The sequence below is a fragment of the Budorcas taxicolor genome, chromosome 18, assembly GCF_023091745.1.
Source record: "Budorcas taxicolor isolate Tak-1 chromosome 18, Takin1.1, whole genome shotgun sequence".
Lineage (NCBI taxonomy): Eukaryota > Metazoa > Chordata > Mammalia > Artiodactyla > Bovidae > Budorcas > Budorcas taxicolor.
In genome coordinates, this window is record NC_068927.1 from 20,304,018 (window position 1) to 20,327,880 (window position 23,863).

General features: G+C 42.1%; 1 protein-coding gene and 2 non-coding genes across 3 annotated transcripts in view; all 3 read left to right on the top strand.

Annotated features, from left to right (window-relative positions):
- The window catches only part of TENT4B (terminal nucleotidyltransferase 4B), a 67,058-nt gene that overhangs the window by 34,193 nt on the left and 9,002 nt on the right, over nt 1-23,863 (top strand). The window contains exons 2-5 of the mRNA XM_052656009.1: nt 18,482-18,605; nt 20,978-21,024; nt 22,460-22,580; nt 23,681-23,788. Coding sequence (XP_052511969.1) covers nt 18,482-18,605; nt 20,978-21,024; nt 22,460-22,580; nt 23,681-23,788 — 400 coding nt within the window. The remainder of the gene's footprint in view (nt 1-18,481; nt 18,606-20,977; nt 21,025-22,459; nt 22,581-23,680; nt 23,789-23,863) is intronic.
- Nucleotides 15,645-15,726, top strand: LOC128064220 (small nucleolar RNA U2-19). The gene has a single exon (XR_008200940.1). It is a non-coding gene; the product is annotated as a small nucleolar RNA U2-19 (small nucleolar RNA).
- On the top strand, nt 15,880-15,949 carry LOC128064219 (small nucleolar RNA U2-30). Its single transcript, XR_008200939.1, has one exon. It is a non-coding gene; the product is annotated as a small nucleolar RNA U2-30 (small nucleolar RNA).

Consider the following 23,863-nt stretch of genomic DNA (forward strand, 5'->3'; position numbering starts at 1 on the left):
ACTTTCTGTTTTGGTGGACCTGTCTTACCGAAGAGACTAGTCATACCCTCTTACTGTCTTTGTATATGTTTGAGCTCATGAAGACCCAAAGCCAGAGTCAATAGGAAATATAAAGTATATACTCAGTGCCAGATTGGGGTACCAGTGCAGACTGACCGAGCTGCTGAGTGAGCATTCATGTCCCTGTTTTATAGATGTGGGAACTGAGACTGAGGGAAGTTGGTAGCTTCCAGTAAAAGATTCTTCAGTTAGAAATGTCTTAGCTGGGATTTGAGAGTAATTTTACCTCTGTGATCCTGATGGTGTGTTAAAATGAGGAGATCCCGTCCCATCAATATCACTTTGAAAGCCTAGTGCAAGGACTGGGTACTTGATTCTTTGGAGAAACCCTGAAGCTCTCTGTGAGTTTACTTTCCTTTAATATCTGTATTAATTATAATGGAAGCTAAAAGAGAAAAGGGATGGCAGTCAGAATGTCATGGTAAGAATGAACTGGTAGCGAAGCAGCAGGGCCCACATTTAGACCCCAGGCTGCTCTGATTGATGCTGGACAGCTACCGGTGCGCACAGCGATGGCCCAGAGTTAGGAAAACATAGGGAAGGATTTCAGTCATAGTGATGTAGCATATTTTTCATCATTATTAAAGTTTTAGTATGTAGAGAGGAAAGTTTGGCAGTGCTTATGTTTCACTTCTGTTAGTGAAGAAGTATTGTTTTATTATTGTTACAGTGTCTCTTTATGTATAAATATATATAGATTGGTAGGTTATCAAGATCTCTTTATATTGCCTATAGGTCTTAAATTTTTAAAATTATTTTCAAGTATTAAGGATGAATTTAGTGGCAGTTTTTACAAGTTGACTTACAAGTTGATGAGTAAGCGTTGTTGTGATCAAGTGCTATACCGCCAAGAGCAGACGTATTAGAAATAGTCTTGAAGTAGTAATCATCAGGGTTTACTTTGGAGTAGAAGAAATAGTGTAGAAGAACTTAATAGTGCTTTGTAGGTAGATGTGACTGCTAATGACCTCATATTTTAAGAGAAGGTAGATGGTAAATGAGACCTATGTAAGTTGACCTTTGAATAGCACGAAGGTTAGAGATACTGACTCTCTGCAGTCCAGAATCCATGTATAACATAGTCGGCCCTCTGAATCTGCAGTTCATCAGTGTCTGCAGTTCCTCCATATTTACTATTGAAAAAGAAATCTATGTGTAAGTGGACCTGCACAGTTCAGACACGTGTTATTTAGTTGCTAAGTTGTGTCCGACTGTTTTGCAACTCTGTGGACTGTAGTCTGCCAGGCTCCTCTGCCCATAGGATTTCCCAGGCAAGAATACTGGGGTGGGTTGTATTTCCTTCTCCAGGGGATCTTCCTGACCCAGGGAGTGAACCTGCATCTCCTGTACTGGCAGGCGGATTCTTTACCACTGAGCCAGTAAGGAAGCCCCTCAGACATGTGTGTTTAAAATTTATCTGGTTTGAGAGATTTTAGCATGATGAAACAGTACCAGGCTCAGATAATTTTTACAATCGATATTTAAAATTTTATGTATACCCTGAAAATATGACTTCTTATGATCTGCTGGTTGGCTGCTCAATGAAAGTATCAAGTTTATTGTTGCTATTTTGTTTGATGTTTATTGGATTTAGAAAGTTACCAGGTTAGGAATATGGAGGGGTTGATTTATCAGGATAGTGGGTTTCTGTTTGACTTTAAATATTGTTGTTGTTACTATAATATTAGTGGCTTGTTTGTGAAATTTGTTTGGCAGGACGCTAGAGTTGCAGTAGCTTTTCCTTTAATCTCTATCCATCATTATCATTGTTATCTTGAAAGAAAGATGCTACCATGTTGGTTTATTCTGGAAAAAACTATAACATACTTCGAGGGAGGCCTTTGATAAAATTTGTTAAAAAAAAGTACAACTTGAGTAAACTAGGAGTATGCAGACACTTCCATAACCTGATAAAGACTGGCACTTTCAAACCAGTGTACAACATAGAAACATTTCCTGTTGAATCAGGAGCAAGACACTGATACCTGCCTTTACCTGTGTTATTTGGTCTTATCTTGGTAGTTTTCCCCCATGCAGTTGGGCTAGAAAATTGGCTGGTTAGAAAACAAACATATAAAAGTCATTAGCTTTTCTATAGAACCGTCAGAAAATATAATTTTAAAAAGGAAAAAAGATTTCACTCCCTACAGCATCAAAACCTCTAAAATTATTTAAAACACATCTAGAAATGTGAAAAAATTTTAAAAACATTATGGTGGATGGCATAACAGACTTGAAGATGTTAAGTCAACTCATTAATTTGTTAATTAGTGTAATTCAGATATAAATCCCAAAGGATTTTTTCAGAGGGGAGAGTAACTTGTGAAAGTGACTCTGAAGAGTAGCTGAAAGAATAAACAGATAAGAATAGCTGTGAAAACTGTACGTGAGTTTGGGGAGGCATAGTTTTGTACTGTTAACTGTTTGTTGATTTATACACAAATTTTAAAGTGTAACCTGAGCCCTAGAATAGGCAGAAATAGCAGTAGATCTGAAAAGAAAGCCTAAAACCTGACCCAACTGTGCATGAATTTAATACATAATCAAAGGCTTAATGTGTGTAAATCAGGGTTTTTTCAAGTGCAAGGGAAAGAAAATGAACCATCTTGGTTTCAGCAGAAACCAAGCAAGACACTTACTTTGTCAAGTACCTGGGATGCCCTTGGGGTGGCATTTGCTTTGGTTGTTCCAGAGGCTAAAATGCCCTGTCTCTCCCTGACTTTGCTTCTTTCTCAGAGTTGGCTCCATTCTCTTCTTTTGCTCATGGGCTTCCTTTTTGCAGCTAGAGGAAAAGGAGGTGTGGTTGTTGTTGATTCCAGGCTTCTATTTTTAGAGCTCAAGGTCAAAGAAGAAAGTGACCTTCCTTAGTGTCAACATGTAAAGTCCTAAGGAAGGACGTCACGTAGAGCGCTGGGGTCACGTGCCCACCCCGGGCCATGTCTGCTGGGTGCTACACTCTTAGGGTCACCCGTGGCTGCGCGTCCCCAGAACTCCACTGGCCCTGCCGTGCGGTCTCATCAGAATCGTAGGAACACTGGGAGAGGAGTTGCTCCCCAGGGGAACCGGGCGGGTTAGAATTACTGAGCGGGAAACAGCGGACAGGCCATTGGACAGACTGGGGCAGCAAGTGTTGTTAAGAAACAGGATGGCATATTTAATAAAGGACACTGGATACTTGATTAACTGTTTGGGGGAAAAATTATATCCTTGTCTTTCACCGTGTTCAGTTAAATTCTAAATGAATAAATGGTAGTTAATTTGGAAAAAGGAACAAATTAAATAACTAGGAATATAGTCAGAATTTTTAAAGTAAACTTTATTTTTTTGAGGAGTTTTAGGTTCACAGCAAAATGTATGGAGAGTACATAAATTAATTCCCATTTTCCACCAGGGCCGTACATTTATTGAAATCAGTGAATTAATCATCTGAAGTCCATAGTTTACATTAACATTTACTCTTGGTGGTGTCCACTTGATGGATTTGGGTAAATGTATAAAGACGTGTATCCGCTATTATATCATTCAGAACCGTTTGTCCTAAAAGTCTTCTGTGCTCGGCCTGTTCATCCCTGCCTCCCCTCAGCCTCTGGCAGCCAATTATCCTTTTCCTCTCCCTAGTTTTGCCTTTTCCAGAATGTCAGAGAGCTAGAGTCCTACAGGGTATATAGCCTTTTCAGGGCTTCCCTGGGGGCTCAGTGGTAAATAATCAGCCTGCCAATGCAGGAGACACAGGTTTGATCCCTGATTCAGAAAGATCCCACACGCGGCGAAACAGCTAAGCCCGTGGGCCGTGACTGCTGCGCCTGTGCTCTAGAGCCTGAGAGCCTCTGCCACTGGGCCCACACACCCTGGCGCCCCTGCCCCGCAAGAGAAGACGTTGCAATGGGAAGCCCGAGCCCGCAACTGGAGAGGAGCCCCCGGCCTCTGCAACTGGAGGAAAGCCCATGCAGCAGTGAAGACCCAGCCGGAAACAGGTTTAAAAAGTAGATAGAGCTGAGAAGCCCTTTCAGATTGACTTCTTTCAGTGGGAAATACGCAGTTACTTCTGTGCCTCTTCATGGCTTTGATAGCTCATTTCTTTTTGGTGTTGAATTACATTCGTTGTCTAGATGTACCACAGTCTATCTCGTTACTTACTGAAAGGCATCTTGGTTGCTTCCAAGTTCTGACAGTTATGAATGAAGCTGCTATAAACATCTATATGCAAGTTTTAGTGTGGACCTCAGTTTTTAGCTCATTCAGATTAATACCAAGGAGTGTGCTTGCTGGATCATATGTCAAAACTGCCAGACTGTCTTCCAAAGGGGCTGTGCCATTTCGCACACCACCAGCAATGGATGAGAGTTTTGCTGCTGCATGTCCTTGGAGCATTTGGTATTGTCAGCGTCTTGGATTTAGGCCATTCTAATAGATGAGGAGTGGTATCTCAATGTTGTTGTAATTTGCAGTTCCCCAATGGCACATCATGTCAAGTATCTTTTCATGTGGGAGTTTGGTTTTGTTTTTGGTGAGGTGTCTGCACAAGTCTTTGCCCATTTTTAAGTTGGGTTTTTTGTTTTCTTACTGCTGAGTTTTAAGAGTTCTTTGTATATTTTGGATATCAACCTTTTATCACAGGGGTCCCCAACCCCCAGGCCGTGGGTAAGTTGTGGTCCAGGGCCTGTTAGGAACCAGGCTGCACTGCTGAAGATGAGTGACGGGTCTGGAAGTAGAAGCCTCATCTACCACTTCCCATTGCTGTCATTACAGCCTGAACCTTCCACCCCACCACCCGACCACACACACCTCCGCCTTCCATGAAACCAGTCCCTGGTGCCAAAAAGTGTGGGGACCACTGCTTTTTCAGACTGTGTGTTTTGCAAATCTTTGTTCCGAGTCCGTGGCTTGCTTGCCCTTTCTCTTGATAGTTGAGTATCTTTCTAATCTCAAGGTAAAAAAGCCTTTTGAAGTATACAGAAAAGGGAGGCCTGCAAGCAGAGATTGTAGACTGGTGACCCAACGGCTAGATCAGACCTGCACACGGTATGTTTTCCCTACGCCCTTTGGTTTATCTTGTAAAAACTGTGTCCAAATTTTAAAATGAAAATCTTACCTAGTAGTCCAGATTTCTGGCTTATCTTAAAAAATGGGAAGTGTTGGCAGTGCTGGATTCACATTGCCGAGTGGCAGTCAAGTGGCCAGCCCCGAGTAGCTGCTGCTTCCGTCTGTGGGACATGGGCTTTCCAGTTGGCACCTTCTCCACCACTGCCTAGTGAACCCTAGCACTACAGTTGGCATGTGAGTTGCCTTTTCTTGTTACAGTTATTTACCTTAGCTGTTCTCTTCAAGCAGAGACTCATAGGTATAAATCTGTTTTTTTTTTTAAGTTTTTATACACATTAAAAAAGCTTTGCAAAATGGAAGACTAATCAGAAAGAATTATTTGCTGTCTATTTCAGAAGGTTAATAGCCATAATGTGTAAAGAATGCTAATGAACCAATAAGAAAATAAGACATTCAACATAAAAAATCTGAATAAAAATTTATTTTTAAAATTAATTCCCAGTAGACTGTAAGCTTCATGATGGCAAGGACCATGTCGGTCTTATTCAATGGAGTATCTTATCACCTTACTCAGTGCCTCATACTTCAGGTGTTTATTAAATTGTTTTTGTCGTTTAATCGATAAGTTGACTCCGACTCTTTGTGACCTCGTGGACTATATAGCCCACCAGGCTCCTCTGTCCATGGGATTCTCTAGGCAAGAATATTGGAGTGGATTGCCATTTCCAGGGAATCTTGCCAACCCGGGGATCGAACTGGTGTCTTCTGCAGGCAGATTCTTTACAACTGAGCCACCGGGAAAGTCCGTTTAATAAATAGCCGATGTTTATTGAGGTTTACTGTGTGCAAAGTAAGCGGTAAACCCTATGCCAAGCCCTTTCCATATTCTTGTTTAATCCCTGTAGAAACTCTGAAGATGATAGTATTAGTATTATTGTCCACACTTTGCAGGTGAAAAAGGGGCCACCGGGAGAGGTAGAGTACCTACCCGGGCATACCTGTCAGTGGGAACGCAGAGGTTTGATCCCAGCTCATGTTCTTTAAATGAATGGACTTTCCAGGTGGCTCAGTGGTAAAGAATCTGTCTGCTTATGTAGTGGACGTGGGTTCAATCCCTGGGTTACAAAAAGTCAGACACGACTTAGCGACTGAACAACATGCTCTTTAAACTGCTTTTTAGTTTCATCTAATAGTTTGTTGAAATGAGTTGAAAAAGAATACAAATGTCCAGTAAGCATGGAGAAAATTCCTAACCTTAATGGGAATAGTCTGGCATGCTGAAGTCCCTGGGGTCTCAGAGTCGGACACTGAGTGACTGAACAATAACAATAGGAATCAAAGAATAAAACAAAGCACTCTCCGTTGGTGTGGAGGTTGGGGAGGGATGGTCATGCATTTCTGTGGGAGACTTTATCATCTCCCGTTCTGGTTCTGGTGGAGGGTGTTCGGGGAGTAACCTTCAAAAGTGTTAAACTGTTCATGTCTTTCACAAAAGGCTTCCACTTGTAAGAATTTATTCTGAGAGAGAAGTTACTTGATTACAGGTTTATGTACAAAGACAGCATTACAATGTGAATTATAGTAGTGGAAAACTGGAAACAGCTTAAATGCTTAGTGATAAGGGATTGGTAGAATGAATTAGGGTACACAGGGATACCTTGGGCATAATGCAGGTTTGGTTCCAGACCACCACGATAAAGAGAAGACTGCAGTAAAGCAAGTCACACAGATTTTTTGGTTTTCCAGTGCACATAAAAGCTGTCTTTTACTATTCTGTAGTCTGTTACGTGTGCAGTAGCATTAGGTCTTTTTTTTTTTCTTTTTATTTTTTTTTAATTTTAAAATCGTAGCATTAGGTCTTAACAAATAATGTACATAACCTTAATTAAGAAATACTTTATTGCTAAAAAATGCTAACCATCATTTGACTACAGGGTTGCTTCAATATGTAAAAAAATACAATATCTGCAAAGCGTAATAAAATGAGGCTTGTCTGTATTTATATGCTGTCTTTATATACAGTCATTACAAATAGATTTTTATAGTAGCAGATGACGTGTGCAGTGGCCATGGTATAGTCACTCTGTTTGTCCTTTAAAGTGGCGTGTGGAGTGAAATAGTTTGCAGCAGGTACTTGGTGAGTGTTTGTGTCTGGCACATAGTCACCGCCAGCTGTGTTTGCTGCTTTTTTTGGGTAGAGCTATAGGTGGTTTTCAGGTGTACCCCCCGCCGTGTGCTTTACAAACCATTGTAAATTTCCTTATTTATTTCAGAGTTTATTTTGTTGTTGTTAAATTTGGAAGAATATGGGACCTCAGAAAGTCAACCTAGGTCTATAAACATTATGTTTTTGGTGTAAATGAACTCTTTGTGAAACAGTTTGTCTTTATTTTTTCACTTAAGCTTAAAAAAATGTTGTAAACAGTGCCAGGACTTACCCAAAAGATCTCAACAGTACAGGAAAAAAAAAAGGGTAAATTATAAAAGCTGTTGCTGGTTCTGTGCCTCTTTTACCAGTAGTTTAACACAGTAGGAGACTCTGCAAGTGCTCGTGTATTTATACAGCAGTGTCTGTTCTTAAATACCAGCAGCGCCTCCAACCAGAAATAAATAAATGAAAAATAAAAAATAAATATTTTTGTATGAGAATTGTATGGATTAAACACATCTACATTTCATTGTTATGTTTAAAAATATAACAAACTTCTGTAGAATGAACTATTCTTGTTGACATTTTAACCTGTGGATAAAGAAAGATTCAGCCTCTTTAAAAAAAAAAAGGAAGAAACTCTTCACATATTTGAGGACCTTCCATTTGGGGGATAAATCTGATAACTGAGCTTTTATTTCAAGGTATTTATCCTTAATTGGGAAATACTATCAACTATTCTTTGAGCTACCCAACTTTATCCAGGTTTGGTTAGATCCTAGTCAGAGTGGCAGAGGGAGTTCAGAATTTTTACTGGTAGAGGGAAGAATGAATGACTAGGATTAAATAAAGCAACTCTCAGGTAATCGTTTCTTTCCTCTTGCCTCCCTTTTCTTTGTCTTTATACTTGCTTGAAAGTAGTAGCAGGGTTGTGTGGCAAAAGTTAAGAGGCTTAGTTAGAGGAAGTCAGATGGTTTTCATTCTCTCTCTTCATAGCAGTAAAAAGGGAAGGAACAGGAAATCAGAGGAAAACCATCCTTCTGAAACACTGGCCTAACAAAACTGTGATCCCAAACCTGAGAGCAGCAACAGATGATGACATTTAAAAGGAATGCTCTAATTTCTAGGAAAGCAGGTGTGAACACCTCTTAACAGAAGAAAGGAAAACTTTATAATTTAGTATCCATTCTCTGCAGTTTTACTCCCAAATCCTAACCAAGGAGGAGTTGACATAGCAAATGGCACATTCTTCAACTATGAATAACAGTTTTAAATGCCTACGAAGTTTGCAAACCTGAACTGTGTATTTTAAATGATTTTATGTTGTCATCCATGTTTTCTTTCTCCCTTTTTTTTTTGTTTTAAATCTTAGTTTATAGTGAGAATTATTTGGGGTGTGAATACTTTTCTACATAAAGAAGAGTTCGAGGGTTTTTTCCTTTTCACTCTGATACTGGTGATCCTCCTTGAAATATTTCAAAACTTCAGCTTTTTTTTTTTAAAAAACTACATGCTCATTGTGGATATTTTCTGATAGCCAGATGGCTCTGCACATGCAGACGTATTTCCTTAGGCTACGTTCTGAGAAGTGCTCTCTGACTCTAAAGGACGTCCATAGTTTGGGGGCCAAATTGCCCTGCTTTCTGGTTCTGTCATTTTTCACTGTGTGAATGTCAGTTTCCTTGGGTCCTGGTCCTGAGCTTATTTTAAGGTGTATACTATCCCTTCTGTGACATGTGGGCATGATCATGGTTGGATGTACGAAAGTCATCTGAGGTCCCTTCCTCTAGAAGCAATTATCTGTGCTGCGGCCTATCTGGGGACACAGAGCTGAATCAGAGAGTGGAGTCAGCAGGGAGGCCTGTGAGCCAGGGATTCACTGTGAACTCATTGGGGCTGACAGCTGGACAGGAGGTAGGGTCAAGAGCATTGAGGAGGAGCTAAAGTAATGCTTTTGGCAACTTGACCAAGGAGGTGCCAGCTGGGCTCTCAGAGGCTGAGTAAGAAGGTACTCCAGGCGCAGGGCCTGCCTGTGCAAGGGTGGGGCTCTTGCAGAGATCTGGCATGTTCCAGCACAGTGCCTTGTGGCTGTACTGGGGAGAAGAGGCATCAGGAAGTGACACAGATAGCTTGAGGAAGAGTGATCACGTGGAAGATGGCCCAGGGAAGGGAGAAGCTCGGGGCAGCGAGATCAGCTTAGTTTCCATTTTGGGGAAACAGTAACTCAGGGAGGAAAATCCAGGAAGGAAGATTAGGTTTTTGGAAAAAGACAAGGAGTTTCATTTTGAACTTACTGAGTTTGAGGTGACATTTACGTAGACGAGTCTAGCTGGCAGCTGGAAATACAGAATGGGTGTGTGTGGGGTGGGGGTGTGTGTGTGTGTGTGTGTGTGTGTGTGTGTGAATGTGACAGTTTCTTTGTGTGTGTACTTAGTCACTCAGTTGTGTTCGATTATTGTGACCCCAAAGACTGTAGCCTGGCAGGCTCCTCTGTCCATGGGATTCTCCAGGTAAGATCCTCCTCCAGGAGATCTTCCCAACCCAGAAGTCGAACCCAGGTCTCCGGCATTGCAGGCAGACTCTTTACTGACTGAGCTACGAGGACAATTTCTTTGTAAAAATCAAATTTTAGAGCCTCCTGAAGATGTCACTGAGACTGCTCTAGGGATCATCACCCTAGGGCTTACTGTTACTCACCTCTCTTGGTTCCTACTTGCATTTGGAAAACATCATATAGTGCAAAAGAATATATAAATCCCTGCACCTCAGACCTCAGTTCCACGCCCCAGAGGAAACTACTGCGACCATGCATTCTTCCTGAAATTTCTCTTGCATATACACACACATTTAAGTCCCTAGAATGGATGAGTCAGACACCAAGAGAAACTTACTACTACACTCACTGCATCGCGTCATGCGTGCAGTAACTTCCCAGATTCGTCCTGTGTCTGTTGCTGCATGCCTGGCTTTGGGGCCCCTTTCTGTTCATATCTTCCAGGTGCCTGGTTTGTGACCTTTTGGTCTGGAAAGCTAGATTATTAGAATAACTGGAGTCTTTAGCCTTCAAGTGTTAATTTTCTTTAATGATATTTTTCCTTGTTATAAAAATATCCGATAGTACTTAGTATGCATTTTAAAAGATAGACTGTATACATCAATGTATGTGAGCTATGTGAAAATCACTCAGTTGTGTCCAACTCTTTGCAACCCCATGGAGTATAAGTCTGTGGAATTCTCTAGGCCAGAATACTGGAGTGGGTAACTGTTCCCTTCTTCACGGGATCGTCCCAACCCAGGAATTGAACCCAGGTCTCCTGCATTGCAGGCGGATTCTTTACCAGCTGAGTCACTAGGAAAACCAAGAATACTGGAGTGGGTAGCCTATCCGTTCTCCAGCGGATCTTCCCAACCCTGGAATTGAACCGGGGTCAGACGAGATCGGGCGCGTTCAGGGTGGTATGGCCATAGACTGAACCGGGGTCAGAGAAGGCGATGGCACCCTATTCCAGTATTCTTGCCTGGAAAATCCCATGGATGGAGGAGCCTGGTGGGCTGCAGTCCATGGGGTCTTGAAGAGTCAGACACGACTGACCTCACTTTTGCTTTTCACTTCCATGCGTTGGAGAAGGAAATGGCAACGCACTCCAGTGTTCTTGCCTGGGGAATCCCAGGGACGGGAGAGCCTGGTGGGCTGCAGTGTATGGGGTCACTCAGTGTCGGACATGACGGAAGCGACTTAGCAGCAGTAGCAGCACTTTAAATAAAGTGAGTCTCCACCGCCAAGTTTGCTTATCAGGTTTAATAATCATAAACAGTATGGTATATAGACCCTGTTCTATGAGGTGGAGGTTGGGGGAAATACACATGCGTGCACACGTGTGTATTTTCACGTGCGAAAATTTAAAGAAGATGCAAATGACTAAGATCTCTCCAAAAAGATAATAATGATTCTTGTTAGAAAAGCAGACAAACAAATACACACTGGTGGTTTAAAAAAGTTATAAAATTATACACAGTGATAGGAAATAAAAAACTAAAGGTCTCCCTAACTTGCCCACCATGCCCTTCCCTAAGGTGATCACTGATAACAGTTCTCCTTCCAGAAAACTTGTAATGCAGATAGAAACGTGTTGTGACTTTCTCTTGTGTGTTTGCATGTGTGTGTGTGTGTGTGTCTTTTTTAATGTACATGAAAGGGATCCTTTCTTTTAAACATAACAAATCTTAGATCTTTCTCTGTCAACTCAAATGGCTCTTCTTCATTCTTTTCAATGGATTATTGGCTATAATTCAAGGGAAGGTCAATGAGTGTTCCTATGATTATGTAATTGGACCCCACTGATGGACACTGAGGCTGTTTCTAAATTATTTAGTATTCCAAATCATGCTGTGGTGAATATCCTTGTTCCCTTATGGAAATATTCTTGGACGATTAAAAAAAGGGGGATTTGTTTTTAAACAGCTTTGCAAAAAGCTGCACATACTTAATACAGATATGCAAATTGATGAGTTTGGATGTATGTTTACTCCCATAAAACCAAGGTGATGATATATCCAGGGTAGTAGATGTTTGGGCTTCCCAGGTGTAGTGTTGAAGAATCCATCTGCAATTCAGGAGACATGGGTTTGATACCTGGGTTGGGAAGATTCCCTGGAGGAGGAAATGGCAACTCACTCCAGTGTTCTTGCCTGGAAAATCCCAGGGACAGAGGAGACTGGCAGGCTACAATCCATGGGGTCGCAAAGAGTCAGACGTGACTGAACATGCACGCATCCATCCATGCAGTAGATATATCCAACAGCTCCAAAAGTTCCTTGTGTCCTCTCACTCGCTTGTAGTAAGAATACCCTGAAATCTACCCTCCTAACAGATTTTTAAGTGTACAATCCAGTATTGTTAACTGTAGACACTGTGTTATACAGTATATCTCTAGGACCTGATTCATCCTGTTTGATTGGAACTGTATCCGTTGAACAACTCCCCATTCCCTACCCCACTCGAGCCCCTGGCAGCCATCATTCTGTTCTCTGCTTCTGTGAGTTGGGCCGTTTTTCGAGCGTGTAAGTGGAATCACACAGTATTTCTCTCTCTCTGATTGGCGTATTTCACTTAGCATGATGTCCTTTCAGGTTTGTTGGTGTTTCACATGGCAAGATTTCCTTTCTAAGGCTGAATAATATATAGTGTTTCCTTTGGCGGTTCATCTGTCAGTGTATATCTGGGTTGTTTCCATATCTTGACTATTGGGAATAATGCCGCAGTAAACATGGAGCGCAAATACTCTTCCAGACCCTGATTTTAATGAAAGATGGGGGATTTTAAAGATTATTTATATAAATGTTATTTATCGCTTATACAACAACCTCTCAGATTGTAGTGATTTACATTTTTCCATGCAGCATGTGAATGCCTTCTCCATATGTCCTTGTCAGAATTGTTTATTGTTAATCTTAAAATTTTGCAGGGGAGGAGTATCTTGTTACTGACAGTAACTGAATAGAACTTGGTCATTTCCCTGGGGGCTCAGATGGTAAAGAATCTGCCTGCAAGGCAGGAGACCCAGATTCGATCCCTGGGTTGGGAAGATCCCCTGGAGAAGGAGACGGCAACCCACTCCAGTACCCTTGCCTGGAGAATCCCATGGACAGAGGAGCCTAGCGGGCTACAGTCTGCAGGTCACAAAGAGTCGGACACAACTGAGCGACTAACACGTGCCGTGAATGCCTTCGTATAGGTCTCAGGTTACAGTTAATGAGGACTTCAGTTATGGAACCGAATGGCCTGACCTTGGTGTGACATTGTCCTCAGGCACATTGCAAGCTGGGCAGGTGTCCCCCAGGAAGCGGTGTTAGCCCCTGAACAGATTTTGGGGGAACTGCAGGGGGCAGTGTTGAGCAGAGGGGCCAGCAGTGGGTCATCTGCCCACCTTGGCCTGGCGGTATCAGGGAGACTGCCATGTTGATGTTGGTTCTGAAGCTGCAGGCGCTGCTAAGAGACTCACACCCCACCCTGAGCTGCCCAGCTGAAAAGGTGTGAAGCAGTTCTTCCCTTTTATAGCCGGAGAAGTTGAGCCTTTGAGGACTGTTTTGAAAGGCTAGCATATCTCCTCTGGTGGAACTCTTCTCAGAGCAAAAGTGATTTTTTCATGTCTTTATGACCTAATTATCTGTGGGTTGTACTTTTTAAAAGTACAGAAGCCATTTTTTAATTGATATTTCTTATTTGTTCCATTAAATTTTTGTATTATCATTAATTTTTGAGTTTAAGTTTTACCCCAGCAAATTCATTTTGATTCTCATTTTCTAAAAGTTTTGGGTTGTGGCATCCTCTCCAGTTACATAGAGGCACTTATTTTATCATATTGCTTTTATGTACTTTTCCTTTAAATGCAGGAAGTGGGTGTGCTTTCTCACTGACTTTATCTTTTAAGAAGACATTGATATCCTAATAGAGGGCGCTGTGTTTTGGTCACTCAGGAATTCTGATCACAGGAGAGTTGTGTTTTGTAATTTTAAGATGAGAAACTGTAAGGTTGAGTGTGTACCCCACAGCAGTATTTGCTGATTTAACTAATACCAAGTTTTAACCCAGATGTGGAAGAAACTGAAGTTTTCTCTGTGTAGTTGATATCAGAGGTGTAATTAATGTGTAAGAGCAAACTTGCAAACTTTCTCCAGTTTCCAGCCTTTATTAGGTCATCATGTCACTCAAAAGTGTGCCAGGCATGTAGTAGGCACTCCAAAAATGGGACTCAGTTCCTTTAGGATTTTTAAAGCACCTGGATATATGTTGTACCATGCCAGTCAAATTATGCGGTCCACGGGGAAAGAGCCCCTCAAAATTATCTTAAAATTTTCATTGGAAGTTTATTTCCTGATTGTACCAAGATTTCTCACTTAGTTCTTTAATAAGCATCTTACAGATAGTAGGTTAAATATAGATGAGATAGGTAAGAATGTTTGTGTTTGGCTTGGGTAAGGAGATGACCCTGGCAGGCCTGAGATGGTTTCTCTGGTTCTTACTGTTCAAATAGTTTTTTGTTTTAACAGCCCTTCTTTTTCCGCTTACTCCTCTTTCCCTCCTTCCAGTATGGTAAAGGCAAAGTAATAAGAGAGGTAAAATAAGCTGTAGAATCATATTTTCCTAAATAGGAAGATGGTTCCATGGATTATTAAAATTTAGGATTTTTTTTCTTTCCATAACAGCTTTATTTTTAATAACTGTTAACTGCTAACATACCAGCTGTCTCTCAGTAGGAGAATGCGTCAGCAAACAGTGTTAGGGTGGTCTTTCCTTCCCTACCCCAGTAATTATTTTTTTAATTATGAAAGTATGATAACACATTTACAGGAGACTTGGAAAATACAGGGAAAAGTTACATATAGTTCCACTGTATATTACAGTTATTTTTAAAAGTAGATAAATAGATATTTTAGTTGGCATTTCAATATCAAACTCTCGCAGTTTATTAGAATGAATAGACAGGAAAGTAGACGGATATAGTACACCTGAAAGGCACTGTGAACCAATTCAACATAATTAAGACTTATGCAATTTTCACACAAGAGCAGGGCACAAATTCTGTTCAAATTCCCATGGACTATAAATCTGGAGACACTGGAACATATCCAGGGTCATAAGAAATGTGCAAAACTTCCATGGTCTGTCTGACGTATTGAAATCATAGAGTCTGTTCTCTTATCACTGTGAATGTCTGTTGGAAATCAGCATCAGAAGATATGTGAAGATAACCCATGTTTCCAAGTGCAGTGTGACAGTCACCAAGAGAGCTCTTTAACTTAGCCATTCAAAGTGTGGTGGGGTGATCTTGTTTTAAGGATTTGTCACGTGAAACTATCATGCCTTTCCTCCAGATTAATGTGTGCTAAATAGAAAGTTGACAGCCTGGTGATAAACAGGAGTTCTAGAATCTTCTCCACCTTGTAGTAGTGCCGAGTTCGGGAGTCCCTTACAAGACCTCTGTTTGCTTTGTGGCCATCTGAAAGTGACTTGAGGTGACAAGGACCTCACTGCCTTGCAGGGGGACGTCTCTGCAACTCCGGAAGCTGTCATAGGAAAGCACTCCTGTTCGTCTGCACCCTGCCTTTGGGGGAGCAGTGTGGGATATATGGATCACACTCACACAGCTACTGCACATCATGAGGATTTGTTTTCATCATTAGATGGACACCACCCAGGGCAAGGACCATGTGTGGCTGTCTGTTTTCCTTGTAATACCTTTGAACATAGATACTCAGTAGTGTTTGGAGGATGAGTTCTTTCTTAGTTTCATATGACTTAAAGATTAACTAGAGGTTGGGCTAAACACTTTTTGCCTGTTATTTGTTAGAAAATGTGTAAGTTTCTCTGAGATCTGCTCTTCCTGAAGTGGATGAGTGATGAAAATAGCCTAATCCGAGCATCGGAAAAGACCCCTTAGTCTGCCTGAAGCATGATCTCTGTAGTTCTGAGAAGCAGAGGGTAATTTATAATAAGGGGTGTGTGCGGGTGTGTGGGTGTGCGCGCGCGCGCGTGTGCGAAAGTGACAGTAGATAACTGAGGACTTCACTGATGGGTGGGTGAGAGCTGGCTGGGAGTGTGTGTGTAGGAAAAGCTGATCAGTTCTGAGCAATGATGAAAAGGTTTGACTACAGACCTTTATAACTATGAAGGTTTCTACACTTGATCTGAGCTCAGAATTTTTTAAAAAAAAATGTGTAAGTGGGCCTTTGTAGAGTATCTAACAGTCAAATCTAGGAGATTTTCCCCATTGGTTACGATGGAAGTATTCTACAGGATATGCTTTCAAACCACAAATAAACTCTGATAATTCATAGCAAATGATCTGGTTAGATGAGAAGTCCATTGTTTGGTTGTTTATTTGTGGTTCTCATCCCCACCAAAAGTGCAGAAGAGTAAAGCAAGCCATAAACTCTCTAATGACTAATCATTTTAGCTGTCGTCTATCAGAAACCAAAGGGGATGACCTTAGAGAATATATTAAAAGCTGAGAAGCTTAAAAAAGAAGTCTGAAGATACTAGGGTACCTGGAAGGCACCTAGTTAAGTCAAGGAAGACTTGACTCCACTGGGAGTCTCTGGGTTTAGCAGCAGAACTCCCTGGAGTTTTAAAATCCAGTTTTCCTACGGTATTGCACAGTGAACAGGCACATCGCTGCTGTCAGTCATTCCTGAGCAAATGGCCCAGCCTTTGGAAACCAAGGGGCTGAAAATGCTCCTGGGTGCTGCGCCCTAGGTTGTGCCTGAGAACTCTGAGGCCAGAAAAGGAACACAGCTGCCCTCAGGCAGAGCCTGAGTATGGAACTCAAGTGTTTTGACTCTAAAAAGAAAACATCAGAAGAAGCAGAAACTACTGATTAAAGTTTACTCTGCCACATTCTGATAACAGCCAGTGAATGTTGAGATTTGGTCCTTTCTTTTCCTTGTAACCATTTTGGGTCTCGTGGTGTTTCTAGGTTCCTGGGGATCCCGGACCTGCTCTGGACCAGAATGGGCTTGCAGCTGCGGGCACACCCCTCCTTCTAGATTTTGTTACTTTGAGGCTGCCCTGCCTCCCACTGCCACTCCCCGCCCCCCACCCCGCCACCCACATGCTCCCCTCTGGTGCTTGGCACCCATTGCTCTTTAACTGGTGACCTTCTCCTGGCTTCCTGGTTCATCGCAGCTGTGCTAGACTGAGATAACCACCAGAGCAGTCTGGTATATTACCTCCAGCGACCTGGAGCCGGGCCTCCCGTCTTGTCTGCATCCAACCCAAGTTTTGCAGATTTCCTCCCATTTCATACTCAGGGAAACTGCTGGTGACTCAGACAGTAAAGAATCTGCCTGCAATTCAGGAGACCCTGGGTGGGCAAGATCCCCTGGAGGAGGGCATGGCAACCCACTCTAGTATTCTTGCCTGGAGAATCCCATGGACAGAGGAGCCTGGCGGGCTACAGTTCTTGGGGTCACAAAGAGTTGGACAGGGCTGAGTGACCAATACTTCCTTTCCCTCCTAAAGGTAGCTCTTCACAGCTGCGCCACCTTGTTAAGAAATGCGATTTTCACTTTTCTTCTGTTCGGATTCTTCGTTTTCTTCTGTAGTAATTGACTGCACGCAGCTCCCTAGCCAGCCTACTTAGCGTTTCCTTCCACCTTGTTCATCCGTTCCCGCAGCGCCTCAGACCTCAGCCCTTGCAGGCACCCTCACTCTTCTCTTCCGTAGCTGGTCCTGCCCTGGTGACCCGCCATTGTGTCTGTGTGTGTGTGGCATTTCTGAGCCCATTTCCTTCCTGCCGCCATTCTCCAGACCTTCAGCCAGCCCTGCACTCGCAGTAATCTGTGAGCCATTCTTGCTGCATCCAGCCTTGTCTCTTTGCCAGCCCATTGTTGGCACCATTGCCAGATCTTAAAATGCTCCATTTCTGAAGTCAGTCTTTCCCTGGTCCCTTTCAGAAACGTTTAAATAGTTCCCCGTCACCATCCAGGAAGGTCTGAACTCGCGGTGTGTCGCTCAAAGCCTGCTGTCGTCCGGTACTGCCTTGCTCTCAGGACCTGCTCCTCCCTCTGCTCCTCCCTCTGCCACAGGCCGTGCCCTCCGCTCGGTGCTCCCCAAGGGGCCTCGTACCTCTCGGTCTCTGCAAGTCCTTTTAGCTCCTTTATGGAGCCTTGTCCGCCAGCCATTCCTTTTAGGTCTTTGTTGATACTCCCTGGCTGACCTATTCATGTGACACTTAATTCACTAAGCAAACATCGTGAAAGACATGCTTTTTTGCTCCTGTGAGGAATGGATTTCAGAGGGGGAAGGGGGTCACCCCCACTGCCCAGAAGCTTGTCTGTGTCTTCTTGTGTTTATATCTACTGGATCAGAAGAGTAAAGGCAGAGTACAAAGGCCTTCACTTGAAATTTAAGACATTTTGAAATTACCGGCACTCAGCAGGTATTCTGTACAGGCAGATAATAAATGCTGTGAGAGCTGCTAGTACACTTCCAGTAAGACTTCTTGGAATTTGGAATTTCTCACTTTTAATTACTTTTGCATTTTGATTAAAATTTGTGCATTCCCGTTTTAGCTTAGCGTGAATTATCACATTAAAATTGAGGTGAGAAATGTATGAATGTAAAACCTGCAGATGACTTTAAGACTTAATTGGGTAAGATTATTTAAAATAGTGATTTCTCATTGGATTGGCCTTGTCCGTATTAACGTCTCTGCTTCTTTTCTTCAGTCTGCATGAAGAAATCAGTGATTTTTATGAATATATGTCTCCAAGACCAGAGGAGGAGAAGATGCGGATGGAGGTGGTGAACAGAATCGAGAGTGTGATTAAGGAGCTCTGGCCCAGTGCTGACGTGAGTACCCGTCTGGGTGCTTAGGTGGTATCCCTGTGGACGTGCATCTGTAGAATTGTGGTCTAATGCAGTTTCAAAACAAACCATTTTCTCCAGCCTTGACATAAAATTTGGGGCTTCCTAATTATTTGCATTGAGTTGAATGACTGACTTAAGGCTATTTCTTTGCGGTACTGCTAAAGGCAAGCTATATTTAGGAATCAGTATAAAGAGAAGAAAGACAAATCAAGCCTCTTGGTGTTGATAGCAGTGGGTTATTCGGATGTGATGTATCAAAACTCGGTTACTACTTTGTTCCAGCCTGTCAGTATGAACATCGCATAACTGTTTATAGCTGAATGGAGATGTCAGGTAGAAATTTATTGAGTCATTTGAAGCTCATTTTCACAGTCTAATGTAGGCGTGTACTCTACTCTCCTGAAACTGCTGTTTCCTTCTCTTTTTCTTATCACTCCTTGTCTCTCAGTATAACCCCCACCCAGTGAACAAAACTTTTGCCCAAGATTTCCTCTGCTTGTTTGTGGTTCTTATTATTGATGGTCACCTTGGGGGGCTCCTTTGAGGGTTTATTCTATAGTTTTGTTCATTCAAAGAAGTGACTTATTGGAATGCCTTCCTTTGTATTATGTAACTTTTCTTTAGACTGTGTCATGGGATGGCAAGAGCAAATCCAGGGAAGCTTTTTTGATCCAATTGGCAAAACAGAGAAACTTCAAATAAGATAGGTACAAGGAAGAACGCATGCGAGCATGCTCGGTCATGTCAGACTCTGCGATGCCATGGACTGTATGTAGCCCGTGAGGCTCCTCTGTCCACGGGAGTCTCCAGGCAAGAACACTGGAGTGGGCTGCCATTTCCTCCTGCAGGGAACCTTCCTGACCCAGGGGTCGAACATGGGTCTCCTGCATTGGCAGGTGGATTCTTTACCACTGAGCCACCTGGTCTTCCGCAGGGAAGAGGGAACGACCCTACCGTTTTCTCGAGCAGCTGCTCTGTGCCACGTTGTTGCTCCTGCGTGACCTAGACTGGAGACTCCTGGGAGGCATTTGGCAGTGTCAGAGCCATTTTTGATTGTCGTGACTGGTGGGGTGCCCCTGGTACACAGTGAGCAGAGGCCAAGGAGGTGGCTAAACATCACAAGATGCAAGGACAGATCTTCCACAGCAAGGGCTTATCTGCCCCAGCTGTAGAGCTGAAGTTGAGAAACTCTGATGTGAATCAGTCCTCCTCCGGACCAGGGCGGTTTTAGAACATGAGGCTGTGATTGAGTCCCTTGGTGCATCTCACCTCACAGGCCGAACTGTTTTTGTGGTTCATCCCTCACGGCAGCTGCTGGTGTGCACGCGTCTGCCTGTGTCTCCCACTGTTCTCCGTGGGTCGCGATGGGCAGTGTGCTGGTGGTGTGCCGCAGCGTGCTGCTACAGCGACAGTGCCTGGGGTTCTCTGTGGGGACCGCCTGCAGGCCACCACTCGTCCTGTGATGGAGGCAGTCAGCCCGTAATCCAGGAATCTATGAGGAGATCCTCCTTAGGGGAACAGAAGTTAAGGATTTGGGATTGTGTCTTTAGATTTTTAGGGCAGCAGCAGCAGTGAACATTCCTTTTGAAAGGTTTCTGTTTAAGTCACATGTTTGATATTTGAACCTAAGAAGTTTAAACTAACTTTCAGAAGTAGTGCTACGTAATACCACTTTCTGTGAGACATGGAATCCTGCTTCCATGAAAGCGTGGTGATAGGAAAAAAATGCTCTTGTAGTACTAAAAACGACCAGTAGAGGGTAGCAAAGTCCTGCAGTTCTCCACGGTGTGGCCTTTCATCTGATATTTTTTGTTGTTCAGTTGCTAAGTCATGTCCGACTCTCTGCAACCCCCGTGGACTGCAGCACGGCAGGCCTCCCTATCCTTCACTATTTCCTGGAGTTTTCTCAAACTCATATCCATGGAGTTGGTGATGCCATCCAACCATCTCATCCTCTATCACCCCGTTCTCCTCTTGCCCTCAGTCTTTCCCAGCATCAGAGTCTTTTCTAGTGAATCGGCTCTCACGTCAGGTGGCCAGAGTATTGGAGCTTCAGCTTCAGTATTAGTCCTTCCAGTGAATATTCAGGGTTGATTTCCTTTAGGATTAACTGGTTTGATTTCCTTGCTGTCCAGGGGTCTTTCAAGAGTCTTCTCCAGCACCACAATTTGAAAGCATCAATTCTTCGGTGCTCAGCTGCCTTTATGGTCCAGCTCTCACATCTGTACATGATTACTGGAAAAACCGTAGCTTTGACTGTACGGACCTTTGTCTGCAAAGTGATGTCTCTGCTTTTTAATACACTGTCTAGGTTTGTCATAGCTCATATTTTAATATAATTTTTTCTATTTCAGGTCCAGATATTTGGAAGTTTTAAAACTGGCTTGTATTTACCTACAAGGTTAGTACATTTATGAAGCTTTCAAGGAATTGTGCATTTTTCTAGAGTTTATTTGTTTTGACTGTTAAATAGGTAAGAATAGAAACAAAACAGATTTATGAAAACTTACTTGTATTTTATTTGCGTTACCTTGAAATAGAGTATCACTACAGAGAACTGTTCAAGCCCGTAACGTAACCCACTCACACAGACGTTAATGTACTATTATGGTGAAAGACCTGGTCTCGCTCTGGAGCTCTGTACACTCAGGAATGCCAGGTCTCTCATTTTTATTAAGAACTCATACTCTTAGCTCCTGTCACCATATTCTGACTCAAAACTTTAGGGCATAGACTCTTCTCTGAGGAGAGTCTTGTTCCTTTCAGACCCCTTGTTCATTTTAATCTTCTCAAATGAGGGCTGCCTTGGCCCACAGCTGGGAGCTAGAGTTGGGTATGTGTGTTGGGGCTGCTTCGAGGGGATAGTAAGACTCACTGAGGATCAAATACCTGTTCGCCAAGAATTAAACTGCTATGGTCTTCATTAAGCAAAAACATTTCATCATGCGTTTGTTTTTATTGTGGTAAGCGCACTCACCATGAGATTTACCCTGTAACACACGTTCAGGTACCCAGTATGGTGTGATTAACTGTAGGCGTCCATCATGGTTTCCATTTGAGTTTGCTTCAACCTACTTTACCCAAACTTAAAATGTGTTAAAGTGGATGCATCCTAGCAATTTTCATTCTTCCCATTGTTGTCCTAGGCCTGCAGAGCTGTGAAATATTCAACTTTGAGTTCTTTAATATTTTTTCCTTATTTAGGTTCTGTGCGTCTGCAAAGCCTGAGTCATTCTTTCTAAAAATTTAATTTTTGTGATAACCTAGTTCAGATTTGAAAAGGGCACAAAAATAAAGACAATGAAAAGTCTGAATCCCACCTCTCTCCCCGTTTCTCTGCTTGGAGGAGCTGCTATTACCAGCTCCTTGCATATCCTTCCAGAGAGATTCTGTATATGTAAAAGGAAATGTGTGTTTCTTCCTTTCTTACACACATGGTGGCATACTAGATATACTAGTAAGCCTGCATCTTGCTTTTATACTTGATAATGTAAGTCACGATTAATCAGTTGATCTCTTTCACTTGGAAGGTCTTAAGGGTTTTAGTACCAGAGGCCTTTATGAACAGGAAACATTAACTGGTGTTTTTGAGGGTTTACTTCATTCAGAATCACCCTGGGAAATAAGTAGGAGAAGTAGGAGGTTGTTAAAATCACCAGCCTCCACTTTCTGAAAAACGGTCCTCACCGACACATTCAGTCTTCACTGGGCAGTGGGAGAGTGAGAAATAAGTTCTCACCGTGCTGCCAGTAACTTGCTGGCTGTGGCCTGAAGGAGTGAAAGCGAGTACAGTGTCTTGCTTCTTTCAACAACTCCTCTCTGTGCTCTGTGCTCAGTGACATTGATCTTGTGGTGTTCGGCAAGTGGGAAAACCTACCCCTCTGGACCCTGGAGGAAGCTCTTCGGAAGCATAAGGTTGCAGATGAAGATTCGGTGAAAGTTCTGGACAAAGCCACTGTAAGTTCTTCAACATTTCATCTTAAACTCTCCAATTACTTACGCATGGAACGTGTAAAATTAAATTTTAATTTTGGTGCGCACAGTTGGATTATGGTGCACACAGAATGATTCCTTCTGTTCATGATCCCAGTGCTTGCACATAAAAAATTGCATTTGTGAGACAAATGAATTGTTCTGGTTATCCATTTCTTTCAAAAATTTAACTCTATTTTATCATATAACACTGTATAGATTTTTTAATATAAAAAAGTAAGTAAAAATATGGATATCTAATAAAGTTTTAGTTACACAGATATTCTTCCATCATATTTTGTATCTTTGAAGAATTGTATTAATTGAAATTTTGTAGATCAAGTCATTTTAACTAATGGAGTGAACATTAAGAATTTTCATGGAAGCTCATTTTAGAAATAAATATGTCTATTTTAGAAGTTTGGATATTTGCATGTCAGGTTTTATTAGAGCAAAACGGGTAGTTTCTTTATTAAAAATTATTAATTTGGAAATCGAGTTCTATATATCAAGTTTGCTGGTCTGAGTTTTCTAATGCATGGTAGAAGAAGAGCTTTTTTTCTCTTTTTAAAAGAATTCCTGATACTTCATATAAACCATTCCACCATTTTTTCATTTGAGAATAATTATTAAATTTTAAGTTCTCTTGTCCGGTTGTTTTTTGGGCTATTTGCAAAACTGACCAAAAATGCCAGTGACGTATTGTGTATGTGACTTAAGAATCTAGCAGTTTTCTTATTGGAAACAGTTTGGTGCTGTGGGCCAACATTCTTAATTCTTGATCTTCTTGTGTTGGAAACTGTTCTCCAAAGTAGATTAATGTCGAGAAAAGTTTTTGTTACTTTGTTTCAAAACTCTCAATCAGTAGAAATTCCAAAATGTACTGCATGACTTTAGATGCTAAATATGCAATATAAGATATCTAGACAGCCAAGTCAACTCTGGTATGGCGTGTTCAGAATACTCAGTGTTTAAAGTCTTCCTGAGAAGGTCAGGATCTCAGCTCTGGTAACCTTCCGTCCTCCGATTTGTCATTTAACTTGTCTGTCTGATGTATTTAAATTTTACCTTTCTTTTCTTTCTAGGTACCTATTATTAAATTAACAGATTCTTTTACCGAAGTGAAAGTTGATATCAGCTTTAATGTACAGAATGGCGTCAGAGCAGCTGACCTCATCAAAGATTTTACCAAGGTCAGAGAATTTACAGTGTTTATTCAATGAAACTATTAGAAAATGGAGTTATGTTTTGAAACTTTGTTGTGGTGG